At 42.2% G+C, this 18,163-nt stretch overlaps 1 protein-coding gene across 2 annotated transcripts; it reads right to left on the bottom strand.

Annotated features, from left to right (window-relative positions):
- Positions 1 to 680: 680 nt before the first annotated feature.
- Positions 681 to 17,365, bottom strand: LOC311149043 (TBC1 domain family member 7-like). 2 transcript variants are annotated; one of them, XM_084186144.1, is made up of 9 exons: positions 17,028 to 17,365; positions 16,388 to 16,507; positions 6,850 to 6,969; positions 6,655 to 6,735; positions 6,278 to 6,468; positions 4,072 to 4,209; positions 3,718 to 3,863; positions 3,349 to 3,478; positions 681 to 3,223 (listed from the first exon to the last, which is right to left on the bottom strand). In XM_084186144.1, the coding sequence occupies exons 3-9, from the start codon at positions 6,959 to 6,961 to the stop codon at positions 3,137 to 3,139; spliced, it is 885 nt and encodes a 294-aa protein (XP_084042270.1). In that variant the 5' UTR covers positions 6,962 to 6,969; positions 16,388 to 16,507; positions 17,028 to 17,365; the 3' UTR covers positions 681 to 3,136. The 2 variants fall into 2 exon arrangements, with proteins under 2 accessions (XP_084042270.1, XP_084042269.1); XM_084186143.1 differs by lacking the exon at positions 16,388 to 16,507 and having other exon boundaries at positions 17,028 to 17,349.
- Positions 17,366 to 18,163: the final 798 nt, after the last annotated feature.

The raw sequence follows: 18,163 nt of genomic DNA, 5'->3' as shown, positions 1-18,163 counted from the left end.
GTAGCAGCAGCGTAAAAAGAGAGGGGGGGGGGGGACACAATGTAAATAGTCTGGGTAGCCATGATTAGCTGTTCAGGAGTCTTATGGCTTGGGGGTAGAAGCTGTTAAGAAGCCTTTTGGACCTAGACTTGGCGCTCCGGTACCGCTTGCCGTGCGGTAGCAGAGAGGATCAGGATGATCAGGTCAAAATCAGGATGAAGGACACATGTTAACGGCAGGTATAAATAGGGCTTTGGCAACAAGTGGATCTTCCAGCAAGACAATAACCCCAAGCACACATCGAAATCCACAATGAAATTGTGAATTGTCCACACAATCTACATTTTGCAATGGCCATCTCAGTCTCCGGACTTCAAACTCATTTAAAACCTGTGGTTTGAATTGAAGAGGGCAGTCCATAAGTGCAGACAAAGAATATCAAGGATCTGGAAGGATTCTGTATGGAGGAATGGTCTAAGATCCCTCCCAATGTGTTCCCCAACTCATAAAACATTTTAGAAAAAAGCTCAGTGCCGTTATCCTCGCAATGTGAGGTATTGAAAGGTAATGAAAACAGGGGTGTCAATAATTGTCTACCTTTGAGAAAAAAAGTATTACTTGTTAAACAAAATCTTTACCTCTGGGCAATTGTATGAGTATAAAATAATATAATTTCTAAAAAAAATGTAACATACAATATATCTCAGTATTTCAATTATTTATTTTATACAGTTATTTTTGCTCATATTTATCAAGTGCGTCAATAATTTCAGACCCCACTGTATGTAACATCACTAACAGCGAGAACTGAACTCACTTTCATAATAGAAATGAAAGAGTATTATATCTGTCTGGTTTTAATTCACTCAACATTCAACTTTCTCTGTCATTAAATGTATGTTTATTGACATATAAATACATGATTCAGCTGTGATCTTCTGCTAGACGTTCACATGCCAAGCAAAGCCACCTCCAACTTCCTTCCTTTAGGACACATGTTCAAGGAAATGGGCTTCATTTGAAGTAGACTGAACTGAGTAGGTTGGAGGAGTTGGCAAGTATGGTTGGAGGAGTTGACAAGACAACACAAACAGATCTGAGACCAGGCTATAAATATAGTGGATTGCTGCTGAGATCCAAAACCAGTCTGCTTAGTAAACCTCCCTAAGCACAGGTTTGGGACCAGTTTCCCCATATAAACAACCATAGTAACCTCAACCATGACAGGCCCTGGACCAGTCCTTTGTATTGTACAGTCATTCATTCTATCCATTGAGTCCAAACTCAATGTATGTTCCTCTGTTAGTGGCAGAGGTTTGGATGTTCTCCAGTTAACCCTTTACACTCGTGGGAATTGGCCTATATGGATAAGGCTAAATTGAAATGTTTCTTACAGAAGAAATATGAAAATGGTAGCAATTGAACAGGAACAGTTAGAAGATTATGGGAAAAGTTTTAGACCAAAGGTGAGGACACAACAGTTTACCTGACACAAGACTGAATCCAAATATTACACTGTTGATTTTATGTGCATTTTACATATACTGTACTTTTCGTCGCATTTGTTGAAAACGAAACCTGAAAATACTCTCAATACATTCAGTAACATGATAAGAATATTCCTGGAAAATGTGGGGTAGGTGCAACATAAGACAAAGAAATGACAAGGGTTTGAGTGAGAGGACTAACTGGTGTCTCCAAGTAGCCATACACCTCTCCAAAGTGTGCACAGTTTCTAAGTGATTTCAATGCACTTTTATGATTTATAGAAGAGTCTTGAACTATAAGGTGAGCTCTCCTAGCTGTGCCGTTGAGGAACTAGAGCAAGCACACTTGTAGTTACTTTGTTTGGAACACAACCCTGCAATCACAATTATTGTTAATTACCCAATCCAAAATAGTCCATTATAAATCGCAATCTGAGTCAGGTGGGCATAATTTCAAAGCCTGTTCCATTGCCAACATGACCAGCAAAGTCATAAAATACAATATTACAGTGTTAGGCTTTCACAATGCAATTCAGGGAAACAGTTCATAATGTTGGTGCGCATAGAAATAAGTCATGAGTGCATTCAGGTGCGTGTGCCGTGGCAAATTTTCTTCACAATAGACAAAAATAGGATCATTCTGTTCAGAATAACCCAGGGTATGACGACATGTCATCTTGTAACTGTTCAGAACAGCTGTCAGTCAAAACTCATCCAGCGCTGTGAAGCGCAGCCAGAGCTCTGACATCATGTATAGCGTGTTACTGTACAGCCACTGCGTATCCAATTTAGGCATTTAACAGTGCCCAAATCTGCCATTTTCTGCTACGGGGTACTGCCCTTTCCCACCTGGACAAAAATAACAGCTATGTGAGAATGTTGTTCATTGACTACAGCTCAGCGTTCAACATCATAGTACCCTCCAAGCTCAACAATAAGCTAAGGACCCTGGGACTGAACACCTCCCTCTACAAATGGATCCTGGACTTCCTGATGGGCGACTCCCAGGTGGTGAGGGTAGATAACAACACATCCGTCACGCTGACCCTCAACACGGGGGTTCCTCAGGGGCACTTCAAGTCAGAGGCTGAAAAGATATAGCATGGAGGCTGAAAAGATTTGGCATGGGCCCTCAGATCCTCAAAAAGTTATACAGCTGCACCATTGAGAGCATCTTGACTGGCTGCATCACTGCTTGGTATGGCAACTGCTTGGCATTCGAGTGCAAGGCACTGCAGAGGGTAGTGAGTACAGCCCAGTACATCACTGGGGCTGAGCTCCCTGCCATCCAGGATCTCTATACCAGGCACTCATCACATACGGTGCTGCTACTGTCTATATTCTATCCTGTTGCCGAGTCACTTTATTCCTATTTATATGAACACATCTACCTCAATTACCTTGTGCCCCTGCACATCTACTCGGTACTGGTACCGTGTGTATATAGCCAAGTTATCGTTACTCATTGTGTATTTATTATTACTTTTATATTATTTCTCTATTCTCTTTCTCTCTGCATTGTTGGGAAGGGCCAGTAAGTAAGCATTGCACTGCTAGTCTACACCTGTTGTTTAAGAAGTATCTGACAAATAAAATGTGATTGATCTGAGTCCAAGCGTATCCCAATGTCAATGACCCCATCAAGAGGGTCTGGCTGGAGATCTGGGATCCTATACAGAGTGCATGGGGGTGCCACAGTACTTGTGCCACAGGTCAATGGCTTTAGTCACTATTGCATCAGTGTTCTCCTGGGGCATCTGGTAGTAGAGGAGAAAACAAATCAATGTGATTGGTAGACAAAGGAGAAAAGTCTCAAACCTGCAGCTAATCAAAATGATTTATGACCAATAACAGATCATCCTATGATGATGACATCACTCACATTGCACAGGATGTTGACCACTCCCTCTGGTCTGCTGGTTCCCATCACCACGATCTTGTAGCTGAGAAGGATCTCCACGGCAACGAAGACCAGGATCTTACAGGACCCGCTGATCACCTTATCCCACACCCTGAAAGCGCAGAACACATGACATGAGTCAGAATACCAGCATAATAGAACAGTGATGAGTTTCCTGAAAGCTTCATAGCTAACATGGCACATTACTTCTCTAACCAAGTCCCAGACCCACACCGCTCACAGAACAGCAAAGTGCTTCATGTAACAAATGTCGTTTGTTTATGCAAAGATTACACCTCTCACGCCTGTGTGGCTGGGTTGTTGAGAGAAATAAGCCTCAGTGTGCCTAACCTCTGCAGGCTAGACTCTGGCAGGCAGCCAGCAAAGCAGCGTCTGAACCACAGGCTGTATGGCAGCATGGCGAGGGCCCCAGTATTCTTCAGATGGTTCAGTAGCCGGGGCTCCTCCACACTCAGGTAGTGCTCCAGACTCTTGGGCTAAACCAACCGGACACAGATAGGGGGGGAAGGGGTTAGATGTGTTGAGAGATAGATGCAGTGTACACATCTGCTACATGTATATTTTTATGCTGGTTACTTGACTATCAACACAACAACAATAACAACAGTAGCAGTATCGACAACAACAATGAGCACTAGACCACCCCTTTCATTCCCTTACCCGACCCTCCAATCCACTACTCACCAGGTGGGGAATGGAGTCTCCAAACTTATTGTTGAATTGGTTGACAAAGCATTTGATCAGCCAATAACAATCCACAGAGTCTTCTACGATCTCCTCCATGGCTCTAGCTATGGACAGGAAGTCCTCATCCTCCTCGTCCTGAAACAGAGACACACCTGTCAGTCTCACACATAAGTAGCCTAACCTACGGATTCTACCGAGAACAAAGAATAAGTTCAATCAAATTCCTGAGTAGGACCAGGCAAGTTTCAAGTTTTAATGTCACGTGCACAAGTACAATGAAATGCCTTTCTTGCAAGCTCTAAACCAACAATGCAGTAATCAATGTAGTACTAAAAATAACAAGGTAGAACAAAAACACACGAGAAATAAAAATAAGAAGAACACGAGAAGTAAGTAAGCTGCATACAGGGTCAGTTCCAATACCATATTTACAATGTGTAGGGATACTGGCAGAGGTAAGTTACACGTTCAGAACAAGGGTCCGATTTCCTTTCATCTCTCTCCCCTCTCCAACAGTTTACGTTCTGTTTACTTTAAAATATGCAAAGAAAAACTAATAAAAACACAAGTTAAAGGCCCAGTGCAGTCAAAAACGTGATTTTCCTGTGTTTTATATACAGTGCCGTCCATAAGTATTGGGACAGTGAAGCATTTTTTGTTATTTTGGCTCTATACTCCAAGAGTTTGGATTTGAAATCAAACAATGACTAGGAGGTTAAAGTGCAGACCGTCAGCTTTCATTTGAGGGTATGTTTATCCACATTGGGGGAAGCGTTTAGAAATTACAACACTTTTTGTACATTGTCCCACCATTTTAGTGGAGCAAAAGTATTGGGACAAATTCACTTATGTGTATTAAAGTAGTAAAAAGTAAAGTATTTGGTCCCATATTCATAGCACGCAATGACTATATGAAGCTTGTGACTCTACACATTTGTTGGATGCATTTGCTCTTTGGTTTGGTTGTGTTGCAGATGATTTTGTGCCCAATATTAATTAATGGTAAATAATGTATTGTGTCATTTTGGAGTCACTTTTATAGTAAATAAGAATGGAATATGTTTCTAAACACTTCTACATGAATGTGGATGCTACCATGATTACGGATCATCCTAAATGAATCGTGAATAATGATGAGTGAGAAAGTTACAGACGCACAAATATCATACCCCCAAGACATGCTCACCATTACAATAACATGGGAGGTTAGCATTTCTTGGGGGGGTATGATAGTTCTGCGTCTGTAACTTTCTCACTCATCACTCATCATTATTCACGATTCATTCAGGATTATCCGTAATCATGGTAGCATCCACATTAATGTAGAAGTGTTTAGAAACATACTCTATTCTTATTTACAATAAAAGTGACTCCAAAATGACACAATACATGATTTACCATTCATTTCTATTGGGCACAAAATCATCTGAAACACAATCAAAAGAAACAGCAAATGCATCCAACACATTTGTAGAGTCACAAGCTTCATATAGTCATTGTGTGCTATGAATATGGGTCCAACTACTTAACTTTTTACTACTTTAATACACACATAAGTGAATTTGTCCCAATACTTTTGCTCCCCTAAAATGGGGGGACAATGTACAAAAAGTGATGTAATTTTTAAACGGTTCACCCAATATGGATGAAAATACCCTCAAATTGAAGCGTAACCTCATAGTCTTTGTTTGATTTCAAATCCAAACTCTTTGGAGTAGAGAGCCAAAATGCTTCACTTCCCCAATACTTACGGAGGGCACTGTATACTTCCACACTACAAGTTGGAATAATCCTGTGAAATTGTGAAAATTATGATAATGCCCTTTTAGTGTAAGAGCTGATTGAAAATACTGCCTGGAATTTCAGCCTGTTTAGGTTATGGCCTTCCATGATGACATCAACATATGGGAAATTAGTTAATAGACCAATAAGAGAGTTCCAAACCTCTGCCAATAACAGCTAATTTTCAGTTTTCCCCTCCCAACTCAGACAGTCCTAGAAACATTTTTGCTTGAGAAATTGCCCTTTGCTACGAAGCTATTTTTTTATATATTTTTTTCACCATTTTAATTGAAAACAATCACAGTAAGGTACTTAATTGTTACCCATAAATGATTTGATAGAGATAAAAACATCTGTATTGGACCTTTAAAAAAAAAAAAAAAAAAACGCCCCCCAGGTCTCTTCTTCTCTCTCCTCTTACCGGGGGTGTGGTATCAGAGCGTCTGGGCAGCACTTGGCTCTCCAGCTGGAACATGCGTAGGTATACCTGCGTCTGGGGCGTGGCCATGTGGACAAACCTCATTACCTCCAGGGCCTCCAACACATCCTGGTACTGTTCCCGCCTGTACCCTCCCACCAGGGAGTGGGAGTCACTGTGGGGAGGAAGGATACCTAGAGATAGACACAGGGTGGGTCACATCAGTATGTCACGCAATCAAGGCAGTGGGTTGGTCTGTCCGATTGATCTGTCTAGTGTATGTGTGTCTGGTGATAAATAGGGTTTTCTATGGGCTGAGAGGTGTGCTGGTATGTGAAATATGGTCTGAAGCCTGTGTGTCGTCTGTGTTAAAGACTTACCCAACAGCACTTTCCATACATGGATCCTGTACATTGAGGGTAGAGGGAATCTCTGACTGAAAGTGCTCAGCTTCTCCACGTCTGACAAAGGAACACAAAAACGCATATGAACAGACTTGGAGATAGAAGCAGAGCAGCAGTGATAATAATAATGATGTAGCTGTTGTAACAGTAGAAGTACTGTAATGTACGTACCCAGTGGGTTCTCCTTCAGTAATATCTCCAGTGATTTCTTCTCTTCCACCCCTCTGAAGCCCACCTTCTCATAATAGGCAGAACGGAAGTTCCTCTGAGGGTCCTCAGCCATACTGTCACCTGGAAAAGCAGAGTGTTAAAGAAGGGTAATTTAATGATAGTGTCTCCTGAAAATGACATCAATACCACAGCACACTTACTTTGTCAGGCAATAGCAGGCTTAGATAGCTAAGGATACTTAGCCTAACTCTTAACATTAAGGGCAACTCCACAATAACGGAATTACGTTAAGACTCCGATTTTTCACTTTAAAATGTATACCAAAGAAAAACCATTGATTTCAAAGTTTAACAAACCATACAACTCTATGCACAATGACTACTTTGAACAATTTACACTGTAAATCAAAAATATAAAAACATTTATTGGAAAAACTGTGCAGATGCAAAGTTTAGTAACAGAATTACGGTAAAATCTCACAATTGTATTCTGTTAACAAACTTTGTATCTGCACCACAGTTCTTCCTGTAAATGTGTTTTTGGAAAATGTTCAGTGGAAAATGTTCAAAGTAGTCCTTGTGCATAGAGTTAGTTGTACGGTTTGTTAAAGTTTGAAATCAATGTTTTTTGTTTCGTATACATTTTAATGTGATTCACCGTAATTTCGTTACCATGGAATCCTATGGCAGGTTAGCTAGATTATAAGAGAACACTGACAAAATACTACATGATCTACATTGAAAAGTGATATAGATTATGAGACAACATTATAACACCTCTTAATGTTTTGGTTGCAGCAAGGTTCTGAGAACATTTTACTCTTGTTCCCAGAAAGTTCTCCTGGGAGGTTTTATTAACGCTCTGAGAAGATAAATTATAGGCTATTTGAAGGTAATTCAATAACTTTCAGGGAACCAGAGTAAAATGTTCTCAGAACCTCCCTGCAACCTAAATATTTACGTTCCCAGAACAGGCAAAATTTTCACTTCTGTTCTCAGAAAGTTTAAAGGTCCCGAACAGTGAAAATCATGCTTTTCATCAAATTGGATAATATTTGGATGAAACCAGTTCAACGTTGGGTGACCCAAGTATGAAAAATGACTGTAGCTGGTATAGCTTGGCTTCAGGAGGCAGGCATTACCAAGGATTTACTGCTGTCCTCCCAATCCCTCCCCCTTGTCCCTTACACTTAAATGTTTCCAGATTTGAATAGTGTGGTTACGTACAAGTACCGGTACTAGTGGAGCTTCCATCAAATTGTTTACACCTTACAGATCAGCAAACAGTACAGGGTTAGGGCTAAGGGGAAGGGTTAGGGAGTGAATTGGGACTGGTTGTGACACTGCTCTGAATGTCTCTATACCTCACTTCACTAGATATCAAATAATTACTTACTCCCATCCATGTGTCCTCAATTCCTCGTCTAATATCATTGCTGTGTGTGTGTGTGTTTTCATTCCCCACAGATCACCCCCAAAATCCATGCAGGACATTCCAAAATCCATTGTGTATGAGGATTGCCTGTTGAAACTTTTCCAGGACTGCCCCATCTGCACAAGGATGTGCAGTGTCACAAGATTTGTGAGGGGGACATTCTTACATTTACATTTAACATTTTAGTCATTTAGCAGACGCTCTTATCCAGAGCGACTTACAGTTAGTGAGTGCATACATTATTTTATATTTTTATTTTTCATACTGCCCCCCGTGGGAAGCGAACCCACAACCCTGGCGTTGCAAACGCCATGCTCTACCAACTGAGCTACATCCCTGCCGGCCATTCCCTCCCCTAACCTGGACGACGCTGGGCCAATTGTGCGCCGCCCCATGGGTCTCCCGGTCGCGGCCGGCTACGACAGAGCCTGGATTTGAACCAGGATCTCTAGTGGCACAGCTAGCACTGCGATGCAGTGCCTTAGACCACTGCGCCGCGCCACTCCACTTGTCTGTGGAGCAGAAATGTTCCTACAGCGACTGCTCATTTTTCAGACAGTGGAAGAGCCAGCCCCACATTGGTAGCATCCCAGCTGGAAATCTCCACCTCTCTGCTGCCATATAACTCACTGGGTAATCTTTTATTCAGACAAAGAAGGCAAGTTAAAGGCACATACTAGGATATATTATGCTGCTCAATTGCCATTCCAATTCAAAACCATGTCCTCAACCATGAGGTCTTTACAGATGCTTACATAGTTATTCAATTCAAATCTGCATCAATTGAGCATTTCAGGCACACAAAAATTCAAAATACAAACATTGAAAAGTTTTGCAAAAAGTGAACAACCAAATATTGCATATTTCAAATTGAGTACTTCAAAAATACCAGAAAACACATTGTAGAATGAGTATATCACTACGTCAACGAATTGACAGCATCATAACTCAGAAGTCAATAAAAGGAAATGTAATTCACTACCCATTTCCTTTTCAAAGACATTACAGGCTACGTAGACAGGCTCCTGGATCTCCTCTTCAACGAGGTCACCCTTGATCCAACGCCATGTGGGGAAGCTGTGCTAACTGTCCATCCCAGTACCCCTGTCTGCCCAGTGTGAGAGGCCTTACAAGGAGGAGGCCATAGCTTGATTTGTCTCCTGCTTCAATCTTGGGGGTGACTAAGGCAAAGTGGGTGACTTAAGCCTGCTTGATTGAAGCGGGGTACATGGGTCCCCTCCTCTCCCGTTTCCCTCCCCTCCCCATCAATCTCTGTAGTTGGTTGCATTTCCTAAAGCCTCTAGATCACTTTTACTCCACACTCAGAAACGCACACAAAGCTCTCCCTCGCCCTCCATTTGGCAAATCTGACCAGTGCATCAACGGTGTCGTCCCCACAGTGACCGTACACATATCCCAACCAGATGCCATGGATTACGGGCAACATCCTCACTGAGCTAAAGGCAGATTACAAAGGGAAACCCAACCGCGAGCTGCCCAGTGACGCGAGCCTACCAAACGAGCTAAATGCCTTCTATGTTAGCTTCGAGGCAAGCAACACTGAACCATGCATGAGAGCATCAGCTGTTCCGGACGACTGTGTGATCAGGCTCTCCATAGCCGATGTGAGTAAGACCTTTAAACAAGTTAACATTCACAAGGCCGCAGGGCCAGAGGACTACCAGGACACCATGGTTTCCGTTAGCCGGTAAATGGCGACTTTTGTCCGATAAAAAAAAATGTACATGCCGATAAATACAATTGTTGCCGGCCAAATTGTACCCCCCAAATAAAAAAAAATCAATTTCAAAATAATCATTTTTATTCATTGATGGAAATACCAGTCGCTGTGGTCCAACTTCAAAGGCAAATATACTTCATAGGCTAATAAATCTTCAAGATGCTTGGAAATTAGTGTCTGTGTGTGTGTGTTTCTATTTTTACTCACGCAAAAGATGCAAGGTCCTCATAAGGGACTTCAGCTAAGTATACCCGCCGACTGGGCAAAATTGGCGAAGATTGTGTTGATTATCCCTGTTTCCAGTGTGCCCGCCGAGAGGAGATTCTTTCTCCAAAACAGGGTAAAGACGGCCTCAAGAAGCGCATTCTTGAGGACAAAGTAACGAGGCTGATGCGCACGCAAGCTGCCCCCATGAGTTGGACAGTTTTGACTTCCCAACAACAGCGTCTCACTTTGAGCCCGGTGATGGCTAGACGGGGTCCAGCTTTTGTCAAATTAACGTCAAAAGTATATATTTTTGGCATTTTAGCTAACCCTAACCGAATTCTCCTAACCTGCTACGTTAATTCTCCTAACGTGCTACGAAAAGTCAAATCTGACGTTAATTTGACAAAAGCCAGATCCCATCTAGCCCTGGTGTTCGTAGACAGCCATGGTTTATTATTTATTAGGTCTAATTAAAATGTTCATGCCTAGGCTAAATTAAATTAGAGGCCTAGATTGTATTAGAAAAAAGCTGTTTTGTTATTTATGAATACACATTTTCACAGAACTAGCCTATAGGACAGGTTGTTCGCAAATTATATTATAGAAATATAATATTTTGAAGTTGCGTTTTATTACTGTGTAGGCGACATGTTCTTCTAGGCCGGCTATTCCCAAACTGGGGTACGCGCAATGCCGTCGGGGGTACGCCAAATAAAAATGTGATTCACATTTTCAAACAGCCATTTTTCTCACCCGAGTAGCCTCGTTTCACTGCCAAAAATAAAATAAAACCATCTAGTGTTCAGCGAAATAACAACACAATGTAAAATACAGGTAACCTGGTCAAAAAATTAACATCCAATCACATTAACCGTTACTCTCTCGCGGGAATTCCACTAACGGTCTGTTTGTAGCCAAACGTAGCTGCTGCTCATTCCGTTTGCTTGAAAATTGATAAATGGTTAAAAAAAAGTAAGGCCCGCGTCCATAGAGACACATACCAGCTCTACTGGTAGTACTGCTACTACCAGCAGTACTACACCTGCACCTGTCGACGACACAAGTTGTTCTGCTTCCACGAGCACATCCAATGCTAGCATCAGTAATTCTACATTTGTTGCTAGCCCAGCTAGCATGGACACTGACAGTTGTGAATCTGATGCAGCCAAAGAGCTACTGCCCCGTTACCCGGGAAAGCACCGAACAACAGACAGGGACGTTGGACCATCGAAGAGGCGCAAATATGATGAGAATTATATTGATTTGGGGTTCACTTATATTGGGAGTAGTGTCTTTCCTCAGCCACAGTGTGTTAAATGTGCAAAAGTACTATCTCACAACTTGATGAAACCTTCACTCTTGCGCAAACATTTAGAAACGATAAACATGCCAATTTGAAAAATAAGCCACAGGAGTTTTTTGAGTGAGAATTAACACGTCTTTCGAGTAGTAAGACATGTATAAAAGCAAAATATACCATTAATAAGAAGGGGCTAGAAGCGTCTTATATTGTGAGCTACCGAGTGGCTAGGACAGGCAAGCCCCATACTATTGTGGAGGACTTAATTCTTCCTGCTGCCGCGGATATGGCTGGGACAATGCTGGGGGAAAAGGCCCAAAAACTATACAGACAATGCTTTCATCAAACAACACTGTTTCACGACGCATCAGTGACATGGCAGGAGATGTTTTGAAACAATTACTGCTTCGCATACAAGCCAGTGAATTCTATGCGTTACAGCTGGATGAGTAAACAGATGTGGCGGGCCTGGCACAGCTCCTGGTATATGTCCGTTACAATTACAGGGGTCAATTAAGGAAGACATCCTCTTCTGCAAACCACTGGAAACCAGGACAACAGGAGAGGATATTTTTAAAGTACTGGACAGCTTTGTGACATCAAATGGACTTTGGTGGTCAAGATGTGTTGGTATCTGTACTGATGGCGCAAAAGCCATGACAGGGAGACATAGTGGAGTGGTAACGCGCGTGCAAGCAGTTGCTCCCGACGCCACTTGGGTACACTGCAGCATCCACCGAGAGGCTCTTGCTGCCAAGGGCTGCGGTCAGAGTATCCTGCCTTGGCAAATCGTGCTGTTAAGACACTGACGCCCTTTGCAACCACGTACCTATGTGAGAGCGGATTCTCTGCCCTCACTAGCATGAAAACTAAATACAGGCACAGACAGTGTGTGGAAAATGATTTAAGACTGAGGCTCTCTCCAATACAACCCAACATTGCAGAGTTATGTACATCCTTTCAAACACACCCTTCTCATTAACCTGTGGTGAGTTAATCACCATTTTTGATGAACAAATAAGGTTTTTATATGTAAGATGGCTAAATAAAGAGCAAAATTATTGATTTTTATTATATTATTATTTGTGCCCTGGTCCTATAAGAGCTCTTTGTCACTTCCCACGAGCCGGGTTGGGACAAAAACTCACACTCATTCTTATGTTTAATAAATGTATCGTATAGTGTGTGTGTGGCAGGCTTACAATGATGTGCGCTGACCCTGGTGCTAGAGGGGGTGCGCAGCTGGAGGTTTAATGTTTGAAGGGGTACGGGACTATAAAATGTTTGGGAACCACTGTTCTAGGCTAAACGTTTTTTTTTTTTTTATGATATTAATTTATGACTTATAGCAGGGATGAAGACAACTAGCAATGTTTTGATTTTCAATAAAACCTGCCATGTTGGTATAAGAACATCGTTCTACTTTACAGGCTAATTTCTATTCTGTTAAAATGAATTACAATAATCTAAATGTGATTTTGAGCACCGTGGGTGGACGCTCTAATGCGTTACACACCCAATGCATATGGATGTCTGGTAAATTTCATGACGTGTACTCAGAGCATGCGCTGACTAGCTGGTAAGTGTCTTCACTGACATTTTCAACTTCTCCCTGACCCAGTCTATAATACCTACGTTTCAAGCAGATCACTAGAGTCCCTGTGCCCAAGAACACCATGGTAACCTGCCTAAATGACTATCGCCCCGTAGCACTCACATCTGTAGCCATGAAATGCTTTGAAAGGCTGGTCATGGCTAACACCAACACCATTATCCCAGACACCCTGGACCCAATCCAATTCTCATACCGCCCCAACAGATCCAAAGATTATGCAATCTCAATTGCATTACACTCCACACCCCCCACCTGGACAAGAGGAACACCTATGTGAGAATGCTATTCATTGACTACAGCTCAGCGTTCAACACCATAGTGCCCTCCAAGCTTATCACTAAGCGAAGGACCCTGGGACTGAACACCTCCCTCTTCAACTGGATCCTGGAATTCCTGACGGGCCATCCCCAGGTGGTGAGGGTAGGCAACAACACATCTGCCACGCTGACCCTCAACACGGGGGCCCCTCAGGAGTGTGTGCTTAGTGGTGCTTGTGGATGACACAATGGAGGTAGGCCTGATCACCGACGACGATGAGACAGCCAATAGGAAGGAGGTCAGAGACCTGGCAGTGTGGTGCCAGAACAACAACCTCTCCCTGAACATCAACAAGACAAAGGAGCTGATCGTAGACTATAGGAAACGGATGGCTGAGTACGCCCCCATTCTACCCCGAAGCCATAAGACGGCTAAAAAGTTAGTTAAATAGTTAACCAGATAGTTACCCGGACTATCTGCATTGACCCTTTTTTTCTCTCATCACATACGCTGCTGCTACTGTTTATTATCTGTCACTTTATTCCTAGTTATATGTACATACCTACCTCACTTATCTTGTACCCCTAAACATCGACTCAGTACTGGTACCCCGTGTATATAGCCAAGTTATTGTTACTCATTTTGCATTTATTATTACTTTTATTATTACGTGTTCTACTTTTCTATTATTTCTCTATTTTCTTTCTCTCTGCATTGTTGGGAAGGGCCCATTAGTAAGCATTTCACTGTTAGTCTACACCTGTTGCTGAAGAATACAATTTGATTTGATGATTTGAAGTAATTAACTTTTACATGATATGACAGCGTTTCCCAAACTCAGTCCTGGGGACCCCAAGGGGTGCACGTTTTGGATTTTGCCTTGCACTACACAGCTGATACAAATCATCAAAGCTTGATGGTGAGTTGATTATTTGGATCAGCTGTGTAGTGCTAGGGCAAAAACTAAAACGTGCACCCTTTGGGGTCCCCAGGACTGAGTTTGGGAAATGTTGTGATATGATATCACAGTTTGTTACTTTGTATTGTTTTTTTCAAGCATTTGGACAGGAGAAGTGTGTTACAAATTGTACGAATCAATAGGTACTAAACACTTTAGGGAGACCGGGTGCCTATATGTCAAACGGCTGATGTCGATGTGTGGTGGGAGTCAGGCGCAGGAAACAGAGGCTCAGTCAAAACGACTTTACTGGACTGAAAACAAACACTCAATACAAAAATAAAGACCTCGACACAGGAGGTAAAACGTACACGCAAACTATGCGTAACCATGAAGTCCGACCAAGGAAAACCAAACTGACAACACCAGACAGGCGGACAATTACACACAAAACCCACAAACAAAACGAGAAACTTATAGGGGACATAATGAACACTAAATAGAAACAGGTGTACAAATAAGACAAAACCAAACAAACACCGATAACATTCAACGGTGGCAGCTAGTACTCCGGGGACGACGAACGCCAAAGCCTGCCCGAGCAAGGAGGAGGAGCAGTCTCGGCAGAATTCGTGACACTATATAAGGCTTATGGCTCTAATACAAGTATTTTATGTCAAATGATGTCTCACCATTATTTTCACCTTTATGTTCATGTTGATCAATATTTTGGCTATGCTGGCCTATTGTAAATGATCAAATAAATGTCTGCTCACTACATACAATTCTGAACATATTATAATTCATAATGCTAATGCAGAGGCACCAATATATTGTCCAGTACACTAATTGTATAATGTTTTCATGTACATTCCCTTATGTCTAAGCTTCTAAGGTGACTCCGGCTTTAGAAATTATTGTGAAGAAGTCTATCAGTCAACTGTATTCTGTAATTTCACTGAAGAAAAATATAAACGCTACATGTAAAGTGTTGGTCCCATGTTTCATGAGCTCCCAGAAATGTTCCATATGCACAAAAAGCTTATTACTCTCAAATGTTGTGCACAAATATGTTTACATCCGTGTTAGTGAACATTTCTCCTTTGCCGAGATAATTCATCCACCTGACAACTGTGGCATATCATGAAGCTGATTAAAACAGAATGATCATTACACAGGTGCACCTTGTGCTGGGGACAATAGAAGGCCACTCTAAAATGTGCAGTTTTGTCACAACACAATGCCACAGATGTCTCAAGTTGAGGGAGCGTGCAATTTGCATGCTGACTGTAGGAATGTCCACCAGAGCTGTTGCCAGATAATTTAATGTCCATTTCTCTACTATGTGCCACTTCTAACATTGTTTTAGAAAATGTGGCAGTACGTCCAACCAGCCTCACAACCGCAGACCATGTGTAACCACGCCAGCCCAGGACCTCCACATCCGGCTTTCTCACCTGCGGGATCGTCTGAGACCAGCAACCAGACAGCTGATGAAACTGGGTTTGCACAACCAATGAATTTCTGAACAAACTGTCAGAAACGTCTCAGGGAAGCTCAATTGCGTGCTCGTCGTCCTCACCAGGGTCTTGACCTGACCTCAGTTCGGCGTCATAACCGACTACAGTTGGCATATGCACACCTTCGATGGCCACTGGCAAGCTGCAGAAGTGTGCTCTTCACGGATAAATCCCGGTTTCAACTGTACCGGACTGATGGCAGACAGCATGTATGGCATCTTGTGGGCGAGCGGTTTGCTGATGTCAACGTTGTGAACACAGTGCCCCATGGTGGCGGTGGGGTTATGGTATGGATTACTTTATCCTATCCCAGGTATTCCTTAAAGAGGTGGGGTTTCAAATGTCTCCGGAAGGTGGTGAGTGACTCCGCTGTCCTGCATGTTGCGTTTATATTTTTGTTCAGTGTAAGTACATAATTGCTGCCGTTTGTCTGATATCCAACAGTCCATGATCAGCTCTGTTGACCATGAGAGCATTTTTCAGAGAAAATGCATTGAGTCATACTGATTAGGCTCGGGATTACATTGTTTACCTTGTCATCAATTACATGTGGCCCATTGTTTACCTTGTTACCTGGCAAGTGTAACCGGTGTGAAATGGCTAGCTAGTTAGCTGTGCGCGCTAGTAGCATTTCAATCGGTGACGTCACTCGCTCTGAGACCTTGAAGTAGTTGTTTCCTTTGCTCTGCAAGGGCCCAGGTAGGGGCGAGGAGAGGGACGGAAGCAACACTGTTACACAAAGTCCAAATGGGCAATTCAAAAAACTGTCAGTCAATGTGAGATCATGAATATAAGCTCCCCGCCCACTCAGCCTGTTCTTTCAGGCTTCCTGATAGTTAAAGATGCGAGAAAATATACAATTTCTAAAATTCTGAGCATTTTAATAGTGTAAAGATATTATGGGTGATGTGTTGGTCATTCAAAGGCTAGTTTTACTTAGGAAATTGGATGACTGTGCGGGACCTTTAAGGGTTAAGGTTAGTTTTAGGTAAGGTTTATAGTTAAGGTTAGGGTAGGGGTTAAAGTTAGGTTTAGGGTAGGGACGCCCCAAGGATACAAAATAGCCCTAACCTTGAGTTTCTACTATTTTCTGTGACAGTGTTAAAATGACACTTTACTGAAAACCATTGAAAACTGTTGTATGAATCCAGAAGTACACCTTACGGTTAAAATATGCTTTATGTAAAGCTTATTTTGCCTCCTACCTTGTTGTTGTACCTGTGGGCCTCACCGCATCCACGGCCTTTCCAGCTTGCAGTCACCGGGGAAGGATCTCTGAAGCTGGGCGCGACTGACACGACTGTCTGCAACTAGCTAGCTATCTCTCTAGCTAGATAACTGTTACTGTAACCACTATCGGTACATCTTCTTCTCATATGCCTATATCCACGTCAGTACGCATGCAATTAAACCTTAGCTAATAATACCAAAGATGTTTGAATAATACGAATCACATGTCCAGCAAAGTGAAACACAGAATACTGATCCATTCATAACATGTTGACCATTTCCTCATCGACAGCACGTGCAACCAGCAGATGGCAATGAACATCATATTATTTGCTGTAGTTACAGATTTCTGCCGATAGGAGGTGTACTGTAGCTGGGTAACAAACATTCAATGTCTACAGTAAAGTCGTTTGTGTTGGATCGTGTTGGATTCACCGACATTCTACACTGAACGAAAATATAAACGCTACATGTAAAGTGTTGGTCCCATGTGTCATGAGCTAAAATATCCCCGAAATGTTCCATACGCATTGAAGTTTTTTCTCTCAAATGTTGTGCACAAATTTGTTTACATCCCTGTTAATTAGCATTTCTCCTATATCCACCTGAAATATGTGGCAAATCAAGATGCTGATTAAATAACGTGATCATTACACACAGTACCAGTCAAAAGTTTGGACACACCTACTCATTCAAGTGTTTTTCTTTATTTTTACTATTTTCTACATAGTAGAATAATAGTGAAGACATCAAAACTATGAAATAACACATATGGAATCATGTAGTAACCAAAAAAGTGTTAAACAAATCAACATATATTTTAGATTTTAGATTCTTCAAAGTAGCCACCCTTTGCCTTGATGACAGCTTTGCACACTCTTGGCATTCTCTCAACTAGCTTCACGTGGAATGCTTTTCCAACAGTCTTGAAGGAGTTCCCACATATGCTGAGCACTTGTTGGCTGCTTTTCCTTCACTCTGCGATTCAACTCATCCCAAACCATCTCAATTGGGTTGAGGTCGGGTGATTGTGGAGGCCAGGTCATCTGATGCAGCACTCCATGATTCTCCTTCTTGGTCAAATATCCCTTACACAGCATGGAGGTGTGTT

Source organism: Coregonus lavaretus (genome assembly GCF_964263955.1).
Source record: "Coregonus lavaretus genome assembly, chromosome: 21".
NCBI lineage: Eukaryota > Metazoa > Chordata > Actinopteri > Salmoniformes > Salmonidae > Coregonus > Coregonus lavaretus.
This window is presented reverse-complemented; position numbering and strand designations above follow the sequence as displayed.